This window comes from Caretta caretta, chromosome 17 (genome assembly GCF_965140235.1).
Source record: "Caretta caretta isolate rCarCar2 chromosome 17, rCarCar1.hap1, whole genome shotgun sequence".
In the NCBI taxonomy this organism is placed as follows: Eukaryota; Metazoa; Chordata; order Testudines; family Cheloniidae; genus Caretta; species Caretta caretta.
In genome coordinates this window covers 20,120,817-20,147,432 of record NC_134222.1, presented here as the reverse complement: position 1 = coordinate 20,147,432, position 26,616 = coordinate 20,120,817, and the positions used below count along the sequence as shown (strand labels likewise).

The 26,616-nt window shown below is 44.1% G+C and overlaps 1 protein-coding gene across 5 annotated transcripts; it reads right to left on the bottom strand.

Moving 5' to 3' along the window:
• Positions 1 to 1,923: 1,923 nt before the first annotated feature.
• On the bottom strand, positions 1,924 to 26,611 carry STYXL1 (serine/threonine/tyrosine interacting like 1). 5 transcript variants are annotated; one of them, XM_048824096.2, is made up of 11 exons: positions 26,478 to 26,611; positions 25,272 to 25,378; positions 23,038 to 23,099; positions 21,524 to 21,662; positions 21,072 to 21,128; positions 19,012 to 19,157; positions 17,404 to 17,549; positions 16,136 to 16,230; positions 10,369 to 10,478; positions 3,045 to 3,137; positions 1,924 to 2,195 (listed from the first exon to the last, which is right to left on the bottom strand). In XM_048824096.2, the coding sequence occupies exons 2-11, from the start codon at positions 25,372 to 25,374 to the stop codon at positions 2,064 to 2,066; spliced, it is 1,083 nt and encodes a 360-aa protein (XP_048680053.1). In that variant the 5' UTR covers positions 25,375 to 25,378; positions 26,478 to 26,611; the 3' UTR covers positions 1,924 to 2,063. The 5 variants fall into 5 exon arrangements, with proteins under 5 accessions (XP_048680053.1, XP_048680054.1, XP_048680058.1 ...); XM_048824097.2 differs by lacking the exon at positions 26,478 to 26,611 and adding an exon at positions 26,402 to 26,422; XM_048824101.2 differs by lacking the exon at positions 3,045 to 3,137.
• Positions 26,612 to 26,616: the final 5 nt, after the last annotated feature.

The window sequence follows — 26,616 nt, the reverse complement described above, 5'->3', positions numbered from 1 at the left end:
ACTGCAGTGAAAAGACATTCGTACAGAAAATCTACCTCTGATTGCGATTTACAGCACCGGTGCTTATTTCTGGTCACCCAGTTCCCACAAAGCATACACATTTCAGCACTCAGAAGTAGTTAGTCATCTAAATTTATTAGCAAGAATGTCAAGGTTGAGTAATTCTGTCCCACGCTAGAGTTATTGAGGCTGTAATAATGTTGTGGTACAAATGTGTCAAAAAACATTTGAAGGTTCAGATCTAGGATGAAGATTTAAAATGAAGGACATAATACAACTATCAGGGTAGGGAGGTCAAAATTTCGTGTAAGGCCTAAATAACATTTTCTATAAACTCTTATTCTATGCTGCTAATGTACAGAATTTACAATGTTAAAAAGGAGATAGATCAGAGGTGGGCAAACTACGGCTCGCGGTCCACATTCGGCCCACAGGACCCTCCTGCCCGGCACCTGAGTGCCTGGCCTGGGAGGCTAGCCTCCAGCCCCTCCCCTGCTGTTCCCCCTCCCCCGCAGCCTCAGCTCACTGTGCCATTGGTGCCATGCTCTGGGCGGTGGGGCTGCGATCTCCTGCCGGGCAGCGCAGCTGCAGAGCCGTGGCTTGACCCGGTGCTCTGTGCTGCGCGGTGGTGTGGCTGGCTCCAGCCGGGCAGCGTGGCGGCCTGTCCTGGTGCTCCGGGCAGCACGGCTGTAGCACCGGCAGCCACTGGTGCTCCAGGCAGCGCGGTAAGGGGGCAGGGAAGTTCAGGGTGGTGGTCAGGGGGTGGGGGTGTGGATAGGGGGCAGGGCGGTCAGAGGGCGGGGAACGGGGGTTGAATGGGGGTAGGGGTCCCGGGAGAGCAGTCAAGAAGGAGGGGGGGCAGTTGGATGGGGCGGTGGGAGGTAGTCAGGGGCGGGGGTTCCAGGGGCGGTCAGGGGACCAGGAGTGGGGGTGGGGTTGGATGGGGCAGGAGTCTTGGGGGGCCGTCAGGGGGCAAGAAGCAGGGGGGGGTCGGATAGGAGGCGGGGGCCGGGCCACACCTGGCTGTTTGGGGAGGCACAGCCTCCTCTAACCAGCCCTCCATACAATTTTGGAAACCCGATGTGGCCCTCAGGCCAAAAAGTTTGCCTGTCCCTGAGATAGATGGTACTGAGCTTCATCATCATGTTCCCATTACACCTCTGGTGTTTAGGGCAGCGACGAAACTCCTCCACTCCTGTCCGTCTCTGGCAAGTCTTTCAATGGTTCCCCAGCTGTGCCCCAGGTTTTCCAGCTCGGCATCCACAACTCTTCGCCAGATTGTTTTTGGGTGGCCTCGTTTTCGCTTGACTTCAGGTGTCCTTCTTATTGCTACTTTGGTGACGGAATCAGCTTGGGCAGGACTTTAATTTGGCTTAGTATAATAGGACTGGAGCTTCAACTAGAACTTCAAGGCAAAGAAGCCTGACTGTTGAAATATGAGGATGCAAGTAGGAGGCAAGGCTGGAGAGCCTGGGCCCCAATAAATCAATGGGAGATGCATGCGTGTGTGAAGGCATAACTCCATCTTGGTATTGGACTGTACATCTGAGAGAATACATTTGTAATGGGTGAATTCCTGAATCGTTGAAATTCTGTCTCACATATTTATCTGTTGAAACTGTTTGTCTGGTTAAGTACCCAGTTACCATCCAAGGATAGAGATCCATGGACGGGTTTTCAATGATGCTGCTCACCTGCAGCCCCTACTGGCTTCAATGGGAGTTGCAGCTGCTCAGCACTTTGATAATCAGCCCGCAATTGTCCCAGCCAACAAGAGTGACAATTAAAACAAAACTAACCAAATCCTTAAGTCATTACTCATGCATAGCTCCCATTGACCGTTCAGCAAGTTTGCCTGAATAAGGGATTAGATCCCAAATGATGTAAATAATAACATGTGAAGATGAAAACCAATCCTAAAGGTTAAGGTTATTATATTATTCTTATTATTTTATTCACAGCAACCAATTCTAGTCAAACCTTACCCAAACAATACAGCCCAAATTAAACAGTGGTACAGAAGGAAAGCTTCTTTGCCTGTTGGATGCTCTCCTTGCTGCCTGTCAATAATGTGGTTCGGAGATATCTGTGATCGCTGACCCATAGATTTGGCTTTCCCAGTCTGACAGCTGTTGCACAAAGCCACGGTTTGGTCTCATGTTTGTTTTGCATTTCTGGATGTATTTCCAAGCCCCCTACAAATACAAGTAAAGACAGGGAGAAGACTCAGGAATATGCTTATTGTGTATTGTCCAGCTTACAATTACTTCTAAGTCTTAGAATGATTAATAACACCTAGGAGCATCACTCATGGCCCAGGACCCTATTGTGCCAAGTGCTGAGCAAATACAGAACAAAAATGAACCAAATCTGGTATCTGGACCAGTAGAGAAAGAAAAGGACACAGTCAATTACAAGGTTTTTTTAACCTTCCATTTTTAGTAATACACAGTTAGACCTCTGAAAATAAGAAGTACCAAGGCAACTGTCTGAGGGAAGTAGTATTATGATATGGAGCCTTTCTCCAGTCCATGAAGATCATTAGCTTGAGTCCAGCTCAGTAATGATCAAAATTCATGATCAAGTGATGGCTGTCCAGTTGCGTAGGAGAAAGGAACTGGAGGTCTCAGTCTAGTTTCCATGGGATAGGTGTCAGTTTCACTAAAGCCGTTGACTCTACTTAGCAGCCTCAGCAGTGAGGCTAAGGGCTGCATGAAGACTGAAGTACTTCTCTCCTAGAGGTGGTCTCTGCAAGGCAGGGGTATAATGGTGAACCTTGCACATTGAGCAAAGAGTCTTTCCCCCTGTGTTTCTACCAGGGATTTGGAATTAAAATTATGTTATGGGGCTTCGGAGGGTTCAGAGGGCAGAGACTGTCTTTTTGTCCTGTGTTTGACCAGCATCTAGCACAAAGGAGCCCTGGTCCATGACAGGCTCCTTGGAGCTACTACAAATCAAATAATAACAACATGATTGCTTCACCATCAAACTGTTGCTCATTTGGGAGCTCTTGGCTTAACACCATGTCTCTCTTCCACACTCACCTTGGGCAGCCTTGGTATCTTTGTTCCCTTAGCCCTCCCCTGCCTCAGGACCCAACTCCAGTGCTGACCTGTGGTTGAGTGGCCAGAAAGGGCCTATGAGAAGATGCAAACATTACCTTCCTCTATGGAAAATAAATGTGTTATGATTCAAACAATACATTCAAAGTCCTTCAGTACCAAGGTGATTGATATCTTATAAATACCTACAGTAAAGGCCAAATCCTGATCTCATTGAAGTCAATGGCAAAACTCTCATTGCTGCTGAAGAGCCAGGATTTGGCCCTCTGCCTCCCAAGCAGAGGGAGGATCTTACGTCTGCTTCCTTAACCATAGAACAGCACAATACCCCAGTGACCATGCTGGCTAGTAAAAGTAATTTCCTTGAGATGTATTTAAAGTGACACAAGCAATCAAGTCTGTATGCGAAACACATGAATTTTTCCTGACCATTCACTAACAACTGCACTGGATTGTAATGTACTAGTTTTGGGGAGGCAGAACAATCTACCATGGGTTGGTCTCCACAGCAAACAATTGGGGCACATCCTTTTACACTGAAACCTTAGTTAACATAAGAACAATGTGGCCATACTGGGTCAGACAAATGGTCCATCTAGCCCGGTATGCCCTCTTCCAACAGTGGCCAATGCCAGATGCCCCAGAGGGAATGAACAGAACAGGTAATCATCAAGTGATCCATCCCCTGTCACCCATTCCCAGCTTCTGGCAAACAGAGGCTAGGGACACCATCCCTGCCCATCCAGGCTAATAGCCATTGATGGACCTATCCTCCATGAACTTATCTAGCTCTTTTTTTGAACACTGTTATGGTCTTGGCCTTCACAACATCCTCTGGCAAAGAGTTCCACAGGTTGACTGTGCATTGTGTGAAGAAATACTTCCTTTTGTTTGTTTTAAACCTGCTGCCTATTAATTTCATTTGGTGACCCCTCATTTGGTGTCTTGTGTTATGAGAAGGAGTAAATTTTTTTTTACTTATTTACTTTCTCCACACCAGTCATGATTTTATAGACCTCAATCATATCCCCCCTTAGTTGTTTCTTTTCCAAGCTGAAAAGTCCCAGTCTTATCAATCTCTCCTCATATGGAAGCTGTTCCGTAACCCTAATAATTTTTGTTGCCCTTTTCTGAACCTTTTCCAATTCCAATATATCTTCTTTGAGATGGGGTGACCACATCTGCACGCAGTATTCAAGATGTGGGCATACTATGGATTTATATAGAGGCAATATGATATTTTCTGTCTTATTATCTATCCCTTTCTTAATGATTCCCAACATTCTGTTGGCTTTTTTGACTGCTGCTGCACATTGAGTGGATGTTTTCAGAGAACTATCCACAATGACTCCCAGATCTCTTTCTTGAGCGGTAACAGCTAATTTAGACCCCCATCATTTTATATGTATAATTGGGATTATGTTTTCTAATGTACATTACTTTGCATTTATCAACATTGAATTTCATCTGCCATTTTGTTGCCCAGTCACCCAGTTTTGTGAGATCCTTTTGAAGCTCTTTGCGGTCTGCCTTGGACTTAACTATCTTGAGTAGTTTTGTATCATCTGCAAATTTTGCCACCTCACTGTTTACCCCTTTTTCCAGATCATTTATGAATATGTTGAATAGGACTGGGCCCAGTACAGACCCCCACCACTATTTATCTAGTTTGACCTCTGGGAGTACAAACACAGTAGTAACACTCACTACTAATAGAATACTCCTGCAGAATGCAGACTGGTCCTAATTCCAAAGTTCAAATGCAGGCCCGTGGAGTGTTATTAAAAGACACTACATACAATGTCACGCAGATACTGTAGGAAGCAAATGTAACACAGTTACACTGTGTGGTTCTATTTGTAAATTACACAATTACATATTGGTTCCCACCAGATTATGCACTACATAGCTAGGGATTGGTATGAACCAGAACAAACCTGGAGGTAATTTGGATCAGATCTGAACTTCAGGGTAGACTCTTATTTCCATAATTAGGGCCCTACCAAATTCATGGCCATAAAAATGTGTCACGGACCATGAAATCTGGTCTCCCCCAGTGAAATCTGGTCTTTTGTGTGCTTTTATCCTATACTGTACAGATTTCACAGTGGAGACCAGCATTTCTCAAATTGGGAGGGGTCCTGACCCAAAAGGGAGTTGCAGGGGGGGTCACAAGGTTATTTTAGGGGGGGGGGGGTCGCAGTATTACTACCCTTATTTCTGTGCTGCCTTCAGAGCTGGAGGGCTGGAGACTGGTGGCTGTCAGCTGGGCGCCCAGCTCTGAAGGCAGCACCCGCCAGCAGCAGTGCAGAAGGATGAGTGGCAATACCGTACCAGGCCATCCTTACGTCTGTGCTGCTGGCGGCTGCTCTGCCTTCAGAGCTGGGCTTCCAGCCAGCAGCTGCTGGTCTCCAGCCCCCCAGCTCTGAAGGCAGCGCCGCCGTCAGCAGCTGCACAGAATTAAGAGTAGCAGTGTTGCAACCCCCGCTCCCCACCCCCCACAGACTCCTTTATGGGTCAGGACCCCTACAATTACAACACCATGAAATTTCAGATTTAAATCGCTCAGATCATGACATTTATGATTTTTAAAATCCTATAATTGTGAAATTGACCAAAATTGACCATGAATTTGGTAGGGCCCTATATATAATGAACCAGGATATCCTAGTTATGAATATTCCTGCAGTGTCAGGCCTCTTTCTTCATCTATGATGTACCTGCCATCATTCTGCAGCAAGACAGTGCCAGAGCCCTACCTTGGGCTACTGGGTCTGATTGTAGTGTAAAATGCTAACAATCTTTTTCAGTGGAAAAAGCAGAGAAGCAGCAGCTACCTAAAGCTGCATGACAGAGGTTCTCCTGTTCCTGGACTGGCACTATATGCTATTACACAGTGGTGATCTAGAGCATCAAAGCAGCGTCCAACTATCCCAAAGTGCTAATTACAGCCATCTGGATTGTTTGTTAGTTTCAGGTAATTAGCTCGAATGCTGTTACACAGCAGGGTTGTTACACAAATGCACTGAACTCCTCTCAGGCTACACTACTGAAGTTGCTGAGTAATGTCCCCCTCACCAGATAAAAATCAGGATTTCTTATAGCAATCAGGAGCATAATTAGGATTGCTTAAACTTAATGAAAAGGAGTACTTGTGGCACCTTAGAGACTAACCAATTTATTTGAGCATAAGCTTTCGTGAGCTACAGCTCACTTCATCGGATGCATTCAGTGGAAAATACAGTGAGGAGATTTATGTACACACAGAACATGAAAGGTGAAATGGTATTGCATGGTTTCTTCTGGATGTCTGATACTGGAGACCAACAGCCTAAATCTCCAACCTTCCTATGATTACTTCCTAATCAAACAAGTAATCAGTGGGTATCCACACACACTAGTTACTCATATGAGTAAGGGTTTGGTAGGAGCATGTTCTATCAGTGCAATTTCTTTTAACATGCTCATGTCTCCAGATCCCTGAAGCCTCACTAAAGCATTCCAAGACTTTTGTACAAACTGGGTCAAAGACCTAATTGAAAGAGCAGCTTGAGTATATTTCACTGCTGCAGTCCAGCAAGATTGTCTATTTGAATCATCCCATAGGAAAGCTTTGTGCAACAGGAATCTCAAGCATTCAGCCTGTTTCACTATGGGCAGCCTGTGGTGGGGGTGCTCTGGAGTAGATGTATTTCTGTTTCGACTCGACAAGATGTTAAAACAAAAACGTTGATCACGATAAAGGGAAAAGTCAGTTATCAGCCTTGGACTTTTGCACTGTGGGCGCAATAAGCTAAGTATTTTAGTAGGGCTCAGCATGGGAGGGTATGATAGTGATAGATCTGTTATCAGTCTGTGGGAACAATCACATCCAATATTAGTAGGGTAGGTCCGTAGGTTCTGGTGCCTGTGCAGAGTACACAGCAAGTCTCTATTATTCCGCTGGCAAACTCATTCCGCAATTACTCTTTGATGTGCCTTGCAGGGTAAGAAGCCTCATTTTGTGTTGCAAATGTTTACACAAAAAAATGGGCCAGATCCATGCTCAGCTTTAGGACAGTTTGGATTCAAATACTATACTCAACTTCCAGAAGAGGGGCTCCTTTTCCAAACACAACCAAGACTTTTAGCGGGAATCACTTCAAAGGCATGGAGGAGATTGGATACCACTGATACCCTGGTCTGCCCAGAAAAGGCAGAATGAGAGACAGACCTACCTTTTCAAAATGCTGGGACACTGAGTAAACCGAGGAACATCCTGGAGTTTGGGGATAAGCAATCAATCTAGTATATAGCTAGGTACTTCTCAGCCTTCACTCAATATTTTTCTGAAGACTTGTGGAGCTACGTAATGAGGGGTTGTCAGGGTTCCCTCCCCACTCGGAACTCTGGGGTACAGATGTGGGGACCCACATGAACGACCCCCTAAGCTTATTTCTACCAGCTGAGGTTAAAAATTCCCCAAGGCACAAATCCCTTTTGTCCTTGGACGGTATGTTGCCACCACCAAGTGATTTAAACAAACTTTCAGGGAGGGCCACTTGGAGCCCTACCTCCTGCAAAATATCTCCCCAAGCCCTTACACCCCCTTTCCTGGGGAGGCTTGAGAATTATATCCTAACCAATTGGTTACAAAGTGAGGGCATAGAATCATAGAATATCAGAGTTGGAAGGGACCCCAGAAGGTCATCTAGTCCAACCCCCTGCTTGAAGCAGGACCAATTCCCAGTTAAATCATCCCAGCCAGGGCTTTGTCAAGCCTGACCTTAAAAACCTCTAAGGAAGGAGATTCTACCACCTCCCTAGGTAACGCATTCCAGTGTTTCACCACCCTCTTAGTGAAAAAGTTTTTCCTAATATCCAATCTAAACCTCCCCCACTGCAGCTTGAGACCATTACTCCTCGTTCTGTCATCTGCTACCATTGAGAACAGTCTAGAGCCATCCTCTTTGGAACCCCCTTTCAGGTAGTTGAAAGCAGCTATCAAATCCCCCCTCATTCTTCTCTTCTGCAGGCTAAACAATCCCAGCTCCCTCAGCCTCTCCTCATAAGTCATGTGTTCTAGACCCCTAATCATTTTTGTTGCCCTTCGCTGGACTCTCTCCAGTTTATCCACATCCTTCTTGAAGTGTGGAGCCCAAAACTGGACACAGTACTCCAGATGAGGCCTCACCAATGTCGAATAAAGGGGAACAATCACGTCCCTCGATCTGCTGGCTATGCCCCTACTTATACATCCCAAAATGCCATTGGCCTTCTTGGCAACAAGGGCACACTGCTGACTCATATCCAGCTTCTCGTCCACTGTAACCCCTAGGTCCTTTTCTGCAGAACTGCTGCCTAGCCATTCGGTCCCTAGTCTGTAGCGGTGCATTGGATTCTTCCATCCTAAGTGCAGGACCCTGCACTTATCCTTATTGAACCTCATCAGATTTCTTTTGGCCCAATCCTCCAATTTGTCTAGGTCCTTCTGTATCCTATCTGTGAGTCTATTCAACATTGGTGAGGCCTCATCTGGAGTACTGTGTCCAGTTTTGGGCCCCACACTTCAAGAAGGATGTGGATAAATTGGAGAGAGTCCAGCGAAGGGCAACAAAAATGATTAGGGGTCTGGAACACATGAGTTATGAGGAGAGGCTGAGGGAGCTGGGATTGTTTAGCCTGCAGAAGAAAAGAATGAGGGGGGATTTGATAGCTGCTTTCAACTACCTGAAAGGGGGTTCCAAAGAGGATGGCTCTAGACTGTTCTCAATGGTAGCAGATGACAGAACGAGGAGTAATGGTCTCAAGTTGCAGTGGGGGAGGTTTAGATTGGATATTAGGAAAAACTTTTTCACTAAGAGGGTGGTGAAACACTGGAATGCGTTACCTAGGGAGGTGGTAGAATCTCCTTCCTTAGAGGTTTTTAAGGTCAGGCTTGACAAAGCCCTGGCTGGGATGATTTAACTGGGAATTGGTCCTGCTTCGAGCAGGGGGTTGGACTAGATGACCTTCTGGGGTCCCTTCCAACCCTTATATTCTATGATTCTATGATTCTATCCCTCCCCTCCAGCGTATCTACCACTCCTCCCAGTTTAGTATCATCCGCAAATTTGCTGAGAGTGCAATCCACACCATCCTCCAGATCATTTATGAAGATATTGAACAAAACCGGCCCCAGGACCGATCCTTGGGATCAACCCCCCGTGGGTCTTAGGACACTGAAAATCAATCAGGGTCTTAAAAGAAGAATTTTATTTAAAGAAAAGGCAAAAGAATCACCTCTGTAAAATCAGGATGGAAGATAACTTTACAGGGTAACAAAAGATTCACAAACACAGAGGAACTCCTTCTAGGCTTAGTTCAAAGTTACAAAAAACAGGAATAAACCTCCCTTGAGCAAAGGGAAAATTCACAAACTAAAACAAAAGACAATCTAACATGCCTTGCCTGGCTTTACTTACTATTTTTGTAATATTAGAGACTGGTTCAGGATTGGTTGGAGGAGATGGATTTCAGTCTGGCCTCTCTCAGTCCCACGAGAGAGAACACCCAACAAAAAGCACAAACAAAGCCTCCCTCTCTCCAGATTTGAATGTATCTTCTTTCCCCACTGGTCCTTTTGGTCAGGTGCCAACCAGGTTATTTGAGCTTCTTAACCCCTTACAGGTAAGGAGGAACTCTAGGCTACCCTTAGCTGTATGGTTATGACAGGTGTGCTGGTCCTTTAAGGTTGAGGAGGGCACCCCTCCTAGACTAGTGCAACCCTATTCTGGGTTTCCCTAGAACAATATCTGTGGGTCAAGGTATGTGGTCTTGGGGAAGCAATCTGGGATTTTAAAGACAGCCATGCTGCTAACCTCAGCTTTAGGGCACAAAGCCAGAGTTGCACAAACAGCGTGGACTGGACTTCCCATATCCCTCAGTAGTAAGGGACAAAGCCAGCTCACGGTAGCTCCCAGACTCAGAAAGTCTCTCTCTCTCTCTCTCTCTGAGATCCAGGAGAGCAGAGTTGCTTAGATTTGTAATCCTTCCAGTAAGTCATGTTTGTAGTCCTGGCTTCTGGGCGGGTCTGTTGGCAAACAGGGGAGGGTAGATACATATCACTCGCCACGCAGATTCTGAGCTGCATTCTCACAGGCCCACCCAGGAATCAAATCCAAGTCTCCTCCTTGATATTACAGATATGTCACACAATGTATTCAGGGAGTCTGAATTAAAGCACAGGTTATTTGCTCCTCCTTACTACACACCTCAGAAGAGTTCAGAAATAGAAATGTACAGGAGACCAAGTCGCTCTCTGCAGAAAGCAGAAGTGCCAATGTACCTTTAAGGGATAATGGGATGAATGCATGAGGAAGGCCATTACTGCCGTGCTGCTCCGACTTAGACCCAGGGTAGAGAAAACCAGAACTGCTCCAAGAGCCATCTGAGCATCTAAACAAAGAAAAGTGCATTACAAATTAGTGTCTTGAAAATCAAAGCCAGACAACTCTCCCCACTCCTGTTATTTTTAAAGTGAATTTCTAATGCTGGTGAAAGGTGCCAGATAAATAGTCCCAGAGACACAAGCCCACTTAAACCACTGAATAGGGACAGCTGGGCAGTGTCAGGACACGTTTCCCTACACTGCCCCAGAAGGGTCCGTCCCATCGCTATAGGATGGATTGGGTTAAGAAGTTAGCTTTTGGACCTACGTTAGCCTAAGTGTGGATGAGTATGGAAAATTGAAGTTGCTAGTGTGAGAAGTTAGAGATAAGTTGGAGACAGAGTGTTATGGGAAAGGAAGAGTTAGCAAGGATAAGATGCAGGGTCATGTTACTGTTATGTTTTGGTTATAACTAGTTTAAGCAAGGTTTTTAATGAGTGTTTTTGAGAACTGTGAATGTTTTATTAAAATGCTATCAATATTTACAGTGTAGGAAGGACATTGGTGCAGATGTTAATTTAAATAATATGTAAAATAAAGAGCCAATAAGGAGCCCACAGCTGAACAGGGGATAGATCCCACTCTAGGGAGCACAAATGACTAATAACAGAGACTTGGTGGGATAACGCACATGACTGGAGTACTGTCATGGATGGTTATAAACTGTTCAGGAAGGACAGGCAGGGCAGAAAAGGTGGGGGAGTAGCACTGTATGTAAGGGAGCAGTATGACTGCTCAGAGCTCCGGTACGAAACTGCAGAAAAACCTGAGTGTCTCTGGATTAAGTTTAGAAGTGTGAGCAACAAGAGTGATGTAGTGGTGGGAGTCTGCTATAGACCACCAGACCAGGGGGATGAGGGGGATGAGGCTTTCTTCCGGCAGCTCGCAGAAGCTACTAGATCGCATGCCCTGGTTCTCATGGGTGACTTTAATTTTCCTGATATCTGCTGGGAGAGCAATACAGCGGTGCATAGACAATCCAGGAAGTTTTTGGAAAGCGTAGGGGACAATTTCCTGGTGCAAGTGCTAGAGGAGCCAACTAGGGGGGGAGCTTTTCTTGACCTGCTGCTCACAAACCGGGAAGAATTAGTGGGGGAAGCAAAAGTGGATGGGAATCTGGGAGGCAGTGACCATGAGTTGGTTGAGTTCAGGATCCTGACATAGGGAAAAAAGGTAAGCAGCAGGATACGGACCCTGGACTTCAGGAAAGCAGACTTCAACTCCCTCAGGGAATGGATGGGTAGGATCCCCTGGGGGACTAACATGAAGGGGAAAGGAGTCCAGGAGAGCTGGCTGTATTTCAAGGAATCCCTGTTGAGGTTACAGGGACAAACCATCCCGATGAGTCGAAAGAATAGTAAGTATGGCAGGCGACCAGCTTGGCTTAACGGTGAAATCCTAGCGGATCTTAAACATAAAAAAGAAGCTTACAAGAAGTGGAAGGTTGGACATATGACCAGGGAAGAGTATAAAAATATTGCTCAGGCATGTAGGAATGAAATCAGGAGGGCCAAATCGCACCTGGAGCTGCAGCTAGCAAGAGATGTCAAGAGTAACAAGAAGGGTTTCTTCAGGTATGTTGGCAACAAGAAGAAAGCCAAGGAAAGTGTGGGCCCCTTAATGAATGAGGGAGGCAACCTAGTGACAGAGGATGTGGAAAAAGCTAATGTACTCAATGCTTTTTTTGCCTCTGTCTTCACAAACAAGGTCAGCTCCCAGACTGCTGCTCTGGGTATCACAACATGGAGAATAGATGGCCAGCCCTCTGTGGAGAAAGAGGTGGTTAGGGACTATTTAGAAAAGCTGGACGTGCACAAGTCCATGGGGCCGGACGAGTTGCATCCGAGAGTGCTAAAGGAATTGGCGGCTGTGATTGCAGAGCCATTGGCCATTATCTTTGAAAACTCGTGGCGAACGGGGGAAGTCCCAGATGACTGGAAAAAGGCTAATGTAGTGCCAATCTTTAAAAAAGGGAAGAAGGAGGATCCGGGGAACTACAGGCCAGTCAGCCTCACCTCAGTCCCCGGAAAAATCATGGAGCAGGTCCTCAAAGAATCAATCCTGAAGCACTTACATGAGAGGAAAGTGATCAGGAACAGTCAGCATGGATTCACCAAGGGAAGGTCATGCCTGACTAATCTAATCGCCTTCTATGAGGAGATTACTGGTTCTGTGGATGAAGGGAAAGCAGTGGATGTATTGTTTCTTGACTTTAGCAAAGCTTTTGACACGGTCTCCCACAGCAAGTTAAAGAAGTATGGGCTGGATGAATGCACTATAAGGTGGGTAGAAAGTTGGCTAGATTGTCGGGCTCAACGGGTAGTGATCAATGGCTCCATGTCTAGTTGGCAGCCGGTGTCAAGTGGAGTGCCCCAGGGGTCGGTCCTGGGGCCGGTTTTGTTCAATATCTTCATAAATGATCTGGAGGATGGTGTGGATTGCACTCTCAGCAAATTTGCAGATGATACTAAACTGGGAGGAGTGGTAGATACGCTGGAGGGCAGGGATAGGATACAGAGGGACCTAGACAAATTGGAGGATTGGGCCAAAAGAAATCTGATGAGGTTCAATAAGGGTAAGTGCAGGGTCCTGCACTTAGGACGGAAGAACCCAATGCACAGCTACAGACTAGGGACCGAATGGCTAGGCAGCAGTTCTGCGGAAAAGGACCTAGGGGTTACAGTGGACGAGAAGCTGGATATGAGTCAGCAGTATGCCCTTGCTGCCAAGAAGGCCAATGGCATTTTGGGATGTATTAAGTAGGGGCATAGCGAGCAGATCGAGGGATGTGATCGTTGCCCTCTATTCGACGTAGGTATGGCCTCATCTGGAGTACTGTGTCCAGTTTTGGGCCCCACACTACAAGAAGGATGTGGATAAATTGGAGAGAGTCCAGCGAAGGGCAACAAAAATGATTAGGGGTCTGGAACACATGACTTATGAGGAGAGGCTGAGGGAACTGGGATTGTTTAGTCTGCAGAAGAGAAGAATGAGGGGGGATTTCCTAGCTGCTTTCAACTACCTGAGAGGTGGTTCCAGAGAGGATAGTTCTAGACTATTCTCAGTGGTGGAAGAGGACAGAACGAGGAGTAATGGTCTCAAGTTGCAGTGGGGGAGGTTTAGGTTGGATATTAGGAAAAACTTTTTCACTAGGAGGGTGGTGAAACACTGGAATGCGTTACCTAGGGAGGTGGTGGAATCTCCTTCCTTAGAAGTTTTTAAGGTCAGGCTTGACAAAGCCCTGGCTGGGATGATTTAATTGGGGATTGGTCCTGCTTTGAGCAGAGGGTTGGACTAGATGACCTCCTGAGGTCCCTTCAACCCTGATATTCTATGATTCTATGAAATGTGTGTGACTTAGAGGAGGAGGTTAAGAAGGAATTTGGGGGAGTAGAGGAGTGTCTCCCCACTGATCACATGGGAGGGTTTGCCCAGACCAGATTTGCTGGGTCAGCGTCTGTGCTCCCAGGCACCCAGCCCGTGGCTCAGGTTTTAAGAGGGAAATGTGTAACTGACCTCCCAGAAGGGAGCAGTCATACAACTGACCTCTTGGGAACAAAGAGAGGGGTGACAGAGGGTATCCCAATACAGGTCCCACTTTTGCAAAATGCTGTTCCTAATGTACTTGTGAAAACTAACTCTGTCTCTTTAAGACAGGATAAGAATCCTACTAACGACTTGAGTGTCAGTGAAAATGCTAATGACCCACCTGAGAAAGGGGAGGAGGAAGCAATCTCCCGGGCAGGTAAAATTCACCCAGAAACTAAGCGAAAGCTGCTGAGAGAAGGGGGTGGGGAAAGTTCCAATGTTTGGAGTGAAAATTACAAAGAAACCCTAGAAGGGAGGGTGGATTTTTTGTATGGGCACAGCTCTGGAGATGGAATGCAGCTCCATAGGGAGCCGGCCAGTAACAGCCAGCACAGCAGAAAAACCATAACAAACCTAGACTGCTGTGTGGAAGGGGAAACTGAGGCACACCATCTCATGGCATTGGTGGCTAAATGCCAAGACACCTACACTCCAAAGGTGTTGAGATCTGCATTATGTTAACAATGCTACACACAAAAATGTTTCCTGGCAAAAGAAACACAGAGCTTTGCAAAAACACCTGTGGATGACACTCCAATGTTTGGTAAAACTTGGGATTTGTAGAACCATGACCTAAGGAGGACATCAGGCACACTGCCTTTGTATTTGTCAGTGACTAACCCTCTGACAGTAATCTGAGGGGGGAGGTGTGACACTATGCCCCATATTCTTCATAGAGATATGGTTCTGATATGATTATGGCATAACTAAGTTGTATTTTATGCAAGATATGTCATGTGAGGTATCATTGAAAAGGTTATGATTCACTGAATGTGATTATCCTATTTTTATGCATGTATCATTTTTGTATCTAAAGTTAGGAATATTGTCTAGGCATCTATTACAAATGTGTTTACACCAAGGGAACACCCACTAGGCAGAATGCAATCAGTCTAGATTGCTGGCTGGAAAGGGCCATTAGGGAGAACAGTAGGTCTTGGAAGATGCTAATCTCCCATCCGGGAGCCATTCTGGGAGGCCATTCCTGAGGACCTTACAGACAGCCTCTGTCTCATGGCTGCTGTGGTCCTACAGAGACATGTGACCAAGTCACCTGGTACTGGACTCCATGATAATACAAGTGTTTTTCCACTGACTGGGGCATGGGAATAAAAGTGGGAGACAAAGGGTTCTCGCCATATGTAAAACCTATTTAAGGCAGGGGAGTGACATCATCGTAGTTCGTTCTTCACTGACTCCCTGCCCAAGAAAGAAGACTGCTGAAAACACCTGAGAAACAAAAGACTTGAACTTGGGGGAAGGGCTGAGCCCAGGCTAGAGGGTTTACTCGCCTGTAAAAGGAATATCTGGAGTTTTAAGCTGTTAGCAAGTGCAGCTTGCCTTCAAGAATCTCTGCATTCTGCCTAAAACAACATTCAGAGTGAGAATTTGCTAGTTATGACCACTTTATTTAGCGTATTAAGCTTAGGCTGCGTTTTTTGTTTTATTTGCTAGGTAATCTGCTTTGATCTATTTGCTATCCCTTATGATCACTTAATAACTATCTTTTGTAGTTAATAAACTTGTTTTTGTTTTGTCTAAAACCAGTGTGTGGAAATCATAACTTGGGGCAGAAAGCTGTGTATATGCCTCTCCACTTTGAGGGAGGGGGCGAATTTCATGAGCTTATGCTATACAGTTCTCTGTGCACCGCAAGATGGTATAATTTTGGGTTTACCCTCTAGAGCGGGGTGCATGCCTTAGGAACTGGGAGGTGCCTTAGCTTTGCCTTCCCATGCAGGGGCTGGTTAAAGAACCTGTGTGCGTAGTGCTGCACCTGAGTGTATCCCTACCTGTGTGTATGCTGGTGAAATAGCAAGCTTTGAGAGCATAGCAACTTGTCACAACATTACAGGGTAAAAAGGGAGTCCAGGCTGGTGGGTCAGGCAGGCTCAGTGTTACCCCAGTTCCAGGTGGCACCCCGAGAGTGGGGGAACCCATCACACCAGTAAATGGACTGAACACCTCCAGTAAGCAGTGGCTGTTGGGACCATGTTTCTAGGGGTTAAAACTACAAACCTCCACACTCAAAGGAACAGTGTGCACACTTGATAGTTGTAGATCAGAAACCACTCACCTATGAAGTGACAAATGGTGGGGAAAAAGGAAAAAAGATCTGCGTCGGGGGAATCTGCCACAGACACATGAAGTGTTTTGCTTTCATCTGTGAAACTGGAAAGGGAGCGCACAGAAGAGATGTTAAACAGGCCAATAAAGTAGCTCTGCCAAATTCTACTTGCCTGGGGCAAATCAGTAATATTTTATTTGCATTTCCATGAGTAATAACTTTTCATTGTCATCAGCATAGTAAGGAAGGGTGAGTAAGACACTGAGGCTGCATTAGGTGCATAACCAATAGTTCCATTATCAGTCAGCCACCCTAAACTGTGTTGGTATTTATGTATTAACATGACCCTATAGTATGTTCTACCTGGGAGTTTCATGAAGGCAGATAGCTGAAAGCAAGTGTTCTTTCATGTCAGACATGTTTTAGGAGTTTCCTAAATATATAATTAACATACACAGATGCTGCTCCATGTGGTTTCTTATTAAGGTGTTATACACCTCACAAGGTATCTCACCTCACTGAGAAAAGGCTGCAAAACAATGAAGAGGAATTTTTAAGCTATGCAGATGCATTTCATGTAATGAGCAGTGACTCAGAGCTGAGAGTTCTCTGAGATTTTTGAGGGTTCTCTTTGGAGCCAGATCCACAAGAAATGCTTGGTTATTAGTAAAACTGGCTGTGCAGACGTAACCAGGCAGAAAGCTATATTCTTCCTCACTCGCTTCATGCTGGTCACATCCTTGCAAAATGTCACTGGGTTTTTGGCTGTATCGAGCTGTAGTTCTAATATCACTCGCCCACTGACTTGAGTGGCTAGTCAAATAGCTTCAGTCTTTGACAAATACAGAAAAAGAAGTAAGAGAAATCACACAAAAGGTAAATGAATTACATTTTAAAGCATGTTGGTTTGTAAGTTTTCCTCTTAAATGTTGTTTCAAAATTTAGCATTAGGCCCATTGTGAGGATTGGTGCTAAGTATTGAACTCCTAGGCCCAGATTAGGTACCTCTGAGGATCTGGGTCCCAGTGCTAAAGATCCCATTCTTGCTCTACATAGTCTCACTGCTTCTGAGTTACGGTAGGCTGATGCAGTAATGAGTCATTGCTTTGCAACCTCTATAGCAGAGAAGTCAGAAGAACAAGCATTAAATAGCTTTAAGTTTATCCCACTACTTCTAATCACCATCCTACTCTGACTGAATGAGTATCTCACAAGGTTCCTGGAAGGTTTCCTAACATGCAGCTTCGATGCAAATCTAACTGGACCATTTGACTTACAGTGTTGCAATCTCCTCTGAGATGTTGACTTGTGCTTTGATTTTCAGATCCTTCTGAATCTGTTGGTCACAGGCCTGTCTGCAATCTCCCATATATAACTGACCGGGCAATATCTCTACAGGGTATGGCTGAAGAGCATCCAGTTCCTGCACAAGAGAAACAAAAGGATCAATGCAGTTGAAAGAACTGTATATCTATTTGCCTTAATCTTAGTTTGTAAAGTTCTTAAACCTGAATCCTGAGAAGAAATGAACCAGTGCTAAGTTTATGTTCTGCACCTACATTCAAACAGAAATGGAGTACATTCATTTAATCAGACAGATATTCTGAAGATCAGAAGTTATCTCTAGACTCAGTCAATGAAATTACCATGGTCACTGCCAATGTGGCCCTGCTGGAATAAAAAAAAGAATAAGAGATAGACTATGTCCTTTGTAATGTAGGGAAGGACACTAGTACCTCAGATTAATTAGAGTTTATTAATTACTTGGTACAATGCCAAATGAAACCACTTACCAAATGGGACTGGCAGATATAGTGTGACTGCATAACACAACTCCAACTCATCGCTTCTACCAGAGCACGAAAAATTCTGAGCATAGCTTAGCAGCCTACTATTTGGGCAGCATGAAGGCTAAGGACAAAATTCTGTAGCCATGCCAAGGGTGGAAGGGAAGAGGGTTGAGTAGTGACTGTGCACCAGTGTTCACCACTGAAATGCAGCCCTCACTAGGATGAGACACAATAGCTGTTTGACAGCACAAAGCTGCACTGAACAATAGTTTAGAGAAGGCAGATAGGAGAATGCTGTATCTAACTGTAACTGCCGTGAGAATTGAGGTAGATGGAGTGTCAGGCATCACAAAGAAGCAAAAAAGGGCACAAAAACAATTAATTTTCTCCTTTGCACCTTGTGTGAAATAGAAGAAGTAACAGAAAGAAAAGACATGTTGCAGTGACGAGTCACTACCTTTTATTTTTTTTTTAAGCCTTGCCCTAGATGTTAAAGTGGGATGCTTATCTCTCATGCCTAAGCAGGCTCCAGTCAGGTTAATATTTGGATAAGAGAACGCTGCTGGAAATAATATAAGTGACTCAATAGGTGGCCCTTTTCTCCCTGAGTCAATACTGAAAAAAATGTATCCATTTGCTTTGTGATCCTTTGGGATGAAAGCCATTGCATGTAAGAAGTTATTAAAGACATATTATCATTTAAAAAAAAAAAACAACAGTCACAATTTCCGCCAAACATGTTTACCTGCTATTGTTATAACATCTCAGATGAGGATAACTGAAAGAGATTTGTTTAATCTAACCGCACTTTCCGGTTAGTCAGTTTCCTCTGTTGTTTTTGTGAGTTTTTCCCCACAACATCAGGGAGAGAAAAATAGATACTTGTGGTTGTAAAAGAACAAAAATTAGCAGAGGGACTCAGGGGCAAGGGTATTACTTGAAATGACTTTTGACTCCTTTTTTAAAATTGACTAGACAGCAGATTGACAGTGTCCCTTTAATTATTACTAGGGAATTCACTGGAATTAGTTGAATGTACATAGAAAAATTCTGTTTATAGCATGAAAGCCTGGCCCTTCTCTCCAATAATCTCACCTGAGGCATCCAGAATATCTTCTGAGTCCTCAAGAAATGGTAGCACGCAGTGAAGCGCTCATACCCTCCTTTCAGGATGCGGACAGGGTGGCGGGTTAATTGCTCTAAGACTCTGGCACACTGGATGGCAGCACCTACCTCAGCATCTAAAGACATGGAAAAGCTATTATACACGGTTGCTGCAGGGAATCAGATGCGGGAGAGGGTTATTTCCAACAGGCCCTGAGTACTTGGGGTGAAATCCCGACCCTACTGACATCAGTGGCAAAACTCCCTTTGGCTTCAGTGGGGCCAGGATTTCACCCTGATGTCTGAAGAACCTTGAGAGAGCAGGATTAAAAGCTACAATCACTCTCCAGCCACTGCTGCTGTAAGGAAGCCACTGGGGATGTTTCTGACATTCCCTGCGTACCTCTTTTTCTATTGTCACTTTTTTTTTCCTGTGGGGAACGTGTTTTTCTTTCTCTTGCTCCTGTCATAGGTCCAGGTATTATTTTAACTCCTGTTATTCTCTGTGGATCCCCTGCAGTGAGGTACACCTCAGAGAAGTACTGCTATTTTAAAACTAAATAATATTCCTAGTTCTTGGGGTGGCTTTTTCTTTGCCTCATTATGCCACCAAACAAAAGGCAGAGGGGACACAGGGACGTGCCTTGGGAAATTTTCCCATCTTTGATCTTAACATGACCCCAAGTGGGGCTAAAAATAGGGGATGTAGGATGTTTTCCTCCCCAGACTCATCTCTGATTGCCTTCAGCTGTATCTACTTTAGAAGCAGTTAACTTAGCACAATGGAAATCTGATTCTGGTTCTCCATCGCATTCCATTTTTCATGTCTCATTGGAGATGATTTTCTCTGCAATAAAACTCTGAAATAAGGTCCCATTTTAGTGTGTACCTAATGAGACTATTCCTGTGAGCAAGTTATGCATGTACATAAATGTCTGTAGGATTGGCTCTTAGATTTAGAACAGGAGTCTCGATCAGACCGTTTCAAATCAAATTACATGTTTAGAACAACGTACCACAGATACAGAAGAAAAAAAATCAATGAGCTTGATGCAAAGATGAAGGCTTTACATTTTCCAGTGCCTAATGATTTAGTGTATCAATTCTGGGGTGCCCAAGTTGAGACACCATAAAGGTATCTGAATTTCAGAAAGTGCCGAGCACCCGCTCTCTGAAAATCAGGTCTCTTTAAGAAGTCTCAAGTTGAAGCACTCCAAATTGTTCGTCACTTTTGAACATATAGGCCCAATGATTTTCCTGTACAGAATGTGAGCCCTAAGCCTTTTATTCCATAATGACCTCTGAGCAGACAGGCCATTGCAGAATCAAGGCCTAAAGCTCTGATTGGAGCATATACCAAAGGCAAGGTACGGGTTTGTTCACTTCTTAGGCCTGGTCTACACTGGGAAATTAGGCCAGGATACTGACATCGCTCAGGGGTGTGAAAAACCACACTGTGCTGCTGCATGCGTAGACAAGACTTTCGTTAGGTTTTCTGGAAAAGTTTATCCAGAAAATAGCAACTAGCTGGCTTTTCAGAATTCACAAAGCTACTTTTAAGAAATTAGCAGTTGAAATGTCAACTTTCTTAGCTTTGTCACTTTCAAACTAATGCCTGAAACAAGGTGAAATGTGCACAAAGTGGATCATATCCTCTTAAAAACATCTGTATTTGCAAAATACTTCTATGCTAACTAGAACTGTTATCGCAACACTGGATAACGGGGGGCAGGGGAGATCTAGAAGCCAGGGCTGTGATTCTGCAATGAGCTGCCATGTCACTACAAGTTCAGGGTCTAAAAGGTAATCTGCCATTTGGGAAAAAATAATTTCAATGTTTCCTGGTATCTTTAAATGAACTCAACAGATGCACAAAGCTATCAGTGCCACGATCTGCATTTTATTCTCTGGGTTTCCAGACCTAAGCATTTGCCACAGAACTTCATCTAATTACTACTCTCATTAAAGGTAAGTCCTATTTTTGTTACTATGATAATGCAAATTCTTCTTTTTTTTTATCCTGAGCTTACTAACAAAAAGAAAGAACTCACTTTGTGAACATGAAGAACTGGATTTAGATCTTGAGGTCTCTGAGGCAGCTTTAGTCCCTAAAAAAGCAATAAATAAACAAACTCAACCCCAGTTGAACTGGGAAAAATAGCCTATTTTCCACTGAAATAATTTTGAAAGTAAAGGGTTCACACATATTAGAAGAGGAGCCAGCCTAGACCCAGGGACCGTGAAAGAAAATCTAGGTTTAGAAAGCCTAGAATAGAACATGTGAAATAGTATGCCAGACAGAGGCTTATTGATGGTATTTACCAAAATAAAGGCTGTGCACTTAAATATTCTTGTCACGTTATTTGAAATAGCAGTAAGGTAACAAAGGCAAATGAGGAATGAGAGGCATTCACATACCAAGGTGGTGAGCTTGATAGAAGAGAACAGAATACAGCTGAACTGTGAGCTGTAGTAAGAATCTCTTGCTAGCCAGTAAACATACCCTTTTCATCCTTCTCCTTCTCCTCATAATCATCATAATAGGTATCATCCAAAAAGCTGGTTTTGCCATCATACACGACACAATATTTGACACACTCCAGCTCAACTGATTCAGGTACCAGATATTCCCCCATAGGATTCTAGCAAAACCACAAAAGAATCTTATTAGGAGGGGGACTGCATTTTTCCTCATGGAACTATCCCTAGCAATTTCTTCCAAATTACCTTAGTACCTTAGTTTGTACCTTAGTTTGAAGAAAGTGGGCAGAATTCAGAAGTGATGTAATTTACATGTCAGCAAGTGGGTCTGGGTCTAAGTCTATGGGAGAGCTAGGGTGGTGTGTAACTTATATGCCGAGGAACTGCAAGAAGATGTAAGCTACACCAACTCATTCCTGATTCACTGTTGCCTTTCACCCTGAGCAATCATTTACACCAATGTAAAGTGGGTATAACTACTTCAGAATGGTAGCGATTTACATCTACATTGCACAACTGTAAATGCAAAGCAGTGGACAGTGTGGCCTCCTCAGAGTCACCCCTTGTTTCATCCTGTCCTTTGAGCATCAGCTTTTCCCCCCAGATCTCTGAATGTGTTTCCCCCTAAGTTAGCAGCCTCCAGCCCTGCAGTATTTATTTATCACTACAATGGTCACCATGGAACTATTTTAGACCAGCTCAACTGTTCCTATTTTCTTGAAATCTTCACCTGTAATTTTTATTGAATGCAGTGATGTTTACCAGTGAAGGCACTTAAGGCTGCGATTTGCAAAGCCACCTAAGGGAGTTAGAAGCACAGTTCCCATTAATGGGACTTGTGTAAATAACTCCTTTAGGTGAATCCCAGAAGTTAGAGATGGAAAATACCTAGAAGGTCACTTTGTCGGCTTACCTGCCAATACAGTAGATTTTTGAATGCTTTGTCCTCTCTAATGTTAGACATCTCAAGCAATGAGGGTTTCCCCTCAGCCCTTTGTTAGACAACTCTGCAATGTAATAGCTCTTATTGCTGGAATATTCTTCCTGATATTCAATTTCAATGTCTCCCTTCTTTAGGCTACTATAATCTCACTTCCCCTCTTTTCTACCCTAATCTGCATCAACTCTTGTGGGATAACTTAAACGTTCCAGAATCAGGCAGGGGAGTTCCTCATCCTTTTCGGCTAATTCTATCTCATTGCTAAATGCTAAATCCTAGACTCATTAGTGTGTGTGTCTCATTAATGATCCAAAGCATTCACCCCTGCTGGAACACAGGGATACAAAAGTGTTCTCTTCCCATGACAGCAAGGGCTGCTGTGCCTGAGAAAGATACCTCCCTGAGAAGCCTAAGTGGTGTTTACACTGCTACTTTCTGGAGGAGGGGCAGCTTTAGCTTGCTGTCAGCTCCCTGGAGCCCTTTTGGTGACACTGACCAGGTGATATGCTCATTAGTGTACCCCTCTCCCCCCAACCAGAACAGAAGGTCATGGACAGCACACATGAATGACAAACCCACTTGAAACCATAACTTACCTGTTTAACCCTTCTTGCTGTAATCACATGGCTTTCATTGTACTCACGCTTTGTACGGGCATCTGAAAATAACAACGAAGATTGTGTGAATGGCTTACATAGTGTCTTCAAGACAGAATCCTGCTCCTAATGAAGCCAATGGCAGTTTAGATTGCAAAGAGCTCTACAAATCTTACAACTAGATACCCATCACCAAAATACAGATTGTAAACATTTCTTCATGGGATTCCATGTTTATTGTGCCTATTGACTTTCAGATTAAATGTCTCCGTTTGCAAGCAAAACAATATTTTTTCAAGATGTCAGCTTTATGAATTTAACCTGGGGTCTGAAAATCAAGCTGCATTATTTCCTTCTCATATTTCATCACTGAAATTCTGCAGATTTCTGCAGGACCAAAGATTCTGCAGGACCAAAGTCTGCAGTCCTTGCATGGAGATTGCATAAATGTAATACAGGGCAGAATTTGGTGCTGCAACTGGAATTTAGCAAACAATTCTATTGATGATGCAAAAGCCAGACCAGTATCCAGCAATTTCTCCCATAACTCTATTCCTCTACTGTGCTAACCCAAATAATAGTTACAATTTATTTTGTTATTACATTAAATAGATATGATGGAACGCACCCAGAGAGCAAGTGTGTAGAGTATGTAGGTGCCATTTTAACGTGACCACTTTTATAATATGGCAACATTAAAACAATGTCTATGAAAAATTTCTAAATGAATCAGTAGTTCCTATTATAAAATAATATAACTCATTAACATTTATATAGCACTTCATGTATTCAAAGCATCGTTCAAACATTAACTAATTATTCCTCCCAACAACTCTGTGAGGAAGGCAATATTATCAGGCAAAATTAATCCCAGGTGTAATTAAATGGATTTACGCCAGGTATGGATTTGGCCCATTATCACCATTTGACTGAGGGGAAATTGACTGAGAGCCAATTCAGAGATGATATAAAAGGTGTTGTAAGTTACACACAGGTAAGGTACACGAGGGATAGCTCAGTGGCTTTAGCTTTGGCCTGCTAAACCCAAGGTTGTGAGTTCAAGCCTTGAGGGGGCCATTTAGGGATCTGGGCCAAAAATCAGGAATTGGTCCTGCTTTGAGCAGGGGGCTGGACAAGATGACCTCCTGAGATCCCTTCTAACCCTGATATTTTATGATTCTAAGGTGACTTAAGGGTGTAATTTACATGCTGACAGGGTGGGACTGGAGAGTGGTGTGTCAGAGAAAGCAAATAATACAAATCGGCAACAAAGCCGGAGGTGTCTGCTTTCCTGTTACTTGCTTTTCCTGTTATACCCCTTTCTTCCACCCCCCACAGCAAGTAAGTTACACCTACTTAAAGGCACGCAATTAACACTTTCATTTACACCATTTCTAAATTTAGTCCAGAGAGATTAAGTGGACAGCAGCAGAGCAAGCAGTGGACTCAGCATTTTCCCGGATTCCAGACACATGCTCAGTCCTCAAGACAATGGTGCCTCTTCTAAGGCTATGTCTGCACTGCAAATAAAGGTATATTTATTACATTAAGACACCTATTCTGAGAAAGCCACCTCAATGTGAAATCCTAGTGGACACAAGTCAACTCCTGTGTCTCGTCTCAGCTAGGCTTTCACATTGAGATGCTTATCTCCAAATAATTATCTCACTGTAAAACACATCTATATTTGTAGTGAAGACATAGCCGAAGATAAATCGTCTCCCAAATTCTAATAAAAGATGCAGCTACAAAGTAAAATACTAACTGCTATACATAAAATCACAGTGACTTACAAAGACCTCTGGGCACCATACAATCATATGATACTAATGGTTCAAACAGGAATGAGAGACCTATCCCTGTTGCCCTGAACCTTGTACAGTCATTTTACAAAGGGCCTGATTCAACTCATATAATGTCTTCTGCAGTTTCCACAGTATGCATCCGATGAAGTGAGCTGTAGCTCACTAAAGCTTATGCTCAAATAAATTGGTTAGTCTCTAAGGTGCCACAAGTACTCCTTTTCTTTTTGCGAATACAGACTAACACGGCTGTTACTCTGAAACTCCCATTACAGTTACTAGGCATCTTTTCACTGACTTTTATGGCAGTTGGGTCACTCCCAAAGCATATACAAAGTTTTCCAACAATTTAGCCCCAATAATTAAACAAAAGAATGACCTGTATGACAAATTGCACAACAAAAATACACATCAACACTCTCATTAGCTTACCCAGTAAACAGAGATAGTTAGGCTCAGTTAACCTGGAGAGCTTCGTGGACTGGTTCAAGATGTTGTAAAGCTCTGTGGGCTCACAGAGAACCAACCCTGCCATTTTACTGGATGGAAATAATAATTAAAGAGTCAATACATTCTTAAAAAGTGAGTTCTTGCAAAATAACCAAGCTAACATGAAGAATTTACTTTTTATTCATCCCAACTCATCTATGAATGAAAACAATAACTTTGAGCCCAAGCTTGAGTCCTTAAATCCTTGCCTTCATAAGGGATATTTGCTCCATGAGAACTGCAAGATCAGACTTTTTAAAATATAGGTCAGAATTCAATCTAAAAAAATCTAATTTAAATAGTGAAATATAAAAATGGAATATAATGTACATTGTACAGAGCATCCAAACCTGTGCACATCACTCAGATATGAAACGAACAAGGACAGATCCTATTGCCTAAAATCATACAGACTAACACAGCTGCTACTCTGAAACATTTCTTAAAACTGTTTTCTTGGAGAAAAAAATCCATGTTCAGTATTTCTATATTTAGGGACTGAGTGGTGCTGAGGCTGACCCCACTGGCAGATGTAGGAGCTCAGCATTTCACAGGATTGGGGCCATGGTCATTAACAATTTATTTCTCAGTAATTTAGAAACATGTGTTTCCCAAGTGTCTGTGTTGTTAGGAAACAGAATAGATAGACACCACTCCTGCTGGCAATGGGAGACGGAAAAGCCTGAGATCTTCCTCTGACCAGATCCAACCTTCCCCGCCCACCATCCCCTTGGAGTTTCTCTTTATATTTTGTAAAAATATATGACATCAAATTTCAATTAATGCAAAATAGTACTCTGTTCAATGCCACTTCCATGGAGTGTGTAGCAGTAGTACCCAGGGTGTCTGTTGCTATGGCATCAGTTGCCATGGCACCTATCACACCTGTGGCATCCGTTGCCATGGCACCCATGGAGATTTATTAGCATGACACCTGTGGCATCCGTTGCCATGGCACCTAACACGCCTGTGGCATCCGTTGCCATGGCACCTGTGGCATTTGCTGCCATGGCACCCATGGAGGTCTGTTGTCATGACACCCGCGGCCCCTGCAGCTGTGCCCCCTGTGGTACCCATTCTGACTGTCCAGATCGCGCTAGCTCAGGCGGGGTCTTGAAAGCCCTGGGCCCAGCCCCACTCCCAGCTCACCTCCCGGTTGCTACGCAGCGACGCTCGGCCGTAACCAAGGCTGACGTCAGTTGGGGACCACCCCTTGCCCAGCTCTCGCGATCCTTTGGTGGGCGCAGTCTCGCCCGGGCGCGCCTTGAGCGGCAAATCTCGCGGGGCT

Excerpts from the sequence above, each read along its gene's own strand:
- STYXL1 (XM_048824096.2), bottom strand. The coding sequence starts at position 25,374 with ATGGCAGGGTTGGTTCTCTGTGAGCCCACAGAGCTTTACAACATCTTG. Across the intron at positions 21,663-23,037 it reads CAGCAAGAAGGGTTAAACAG|AATCCTATGGGGGAATATCT; the intron begins GTAAGTTATGGT and ends TGGTTTTGCTAG. Across the intron at positions 19,158-21,071 it reads CAGTTCTTCATGTTCACAAA|ATGCTGAGGTAGGTGCTGCC; the intron begins GTGAGTTCTTTC and ends CCATGTCTTTAG.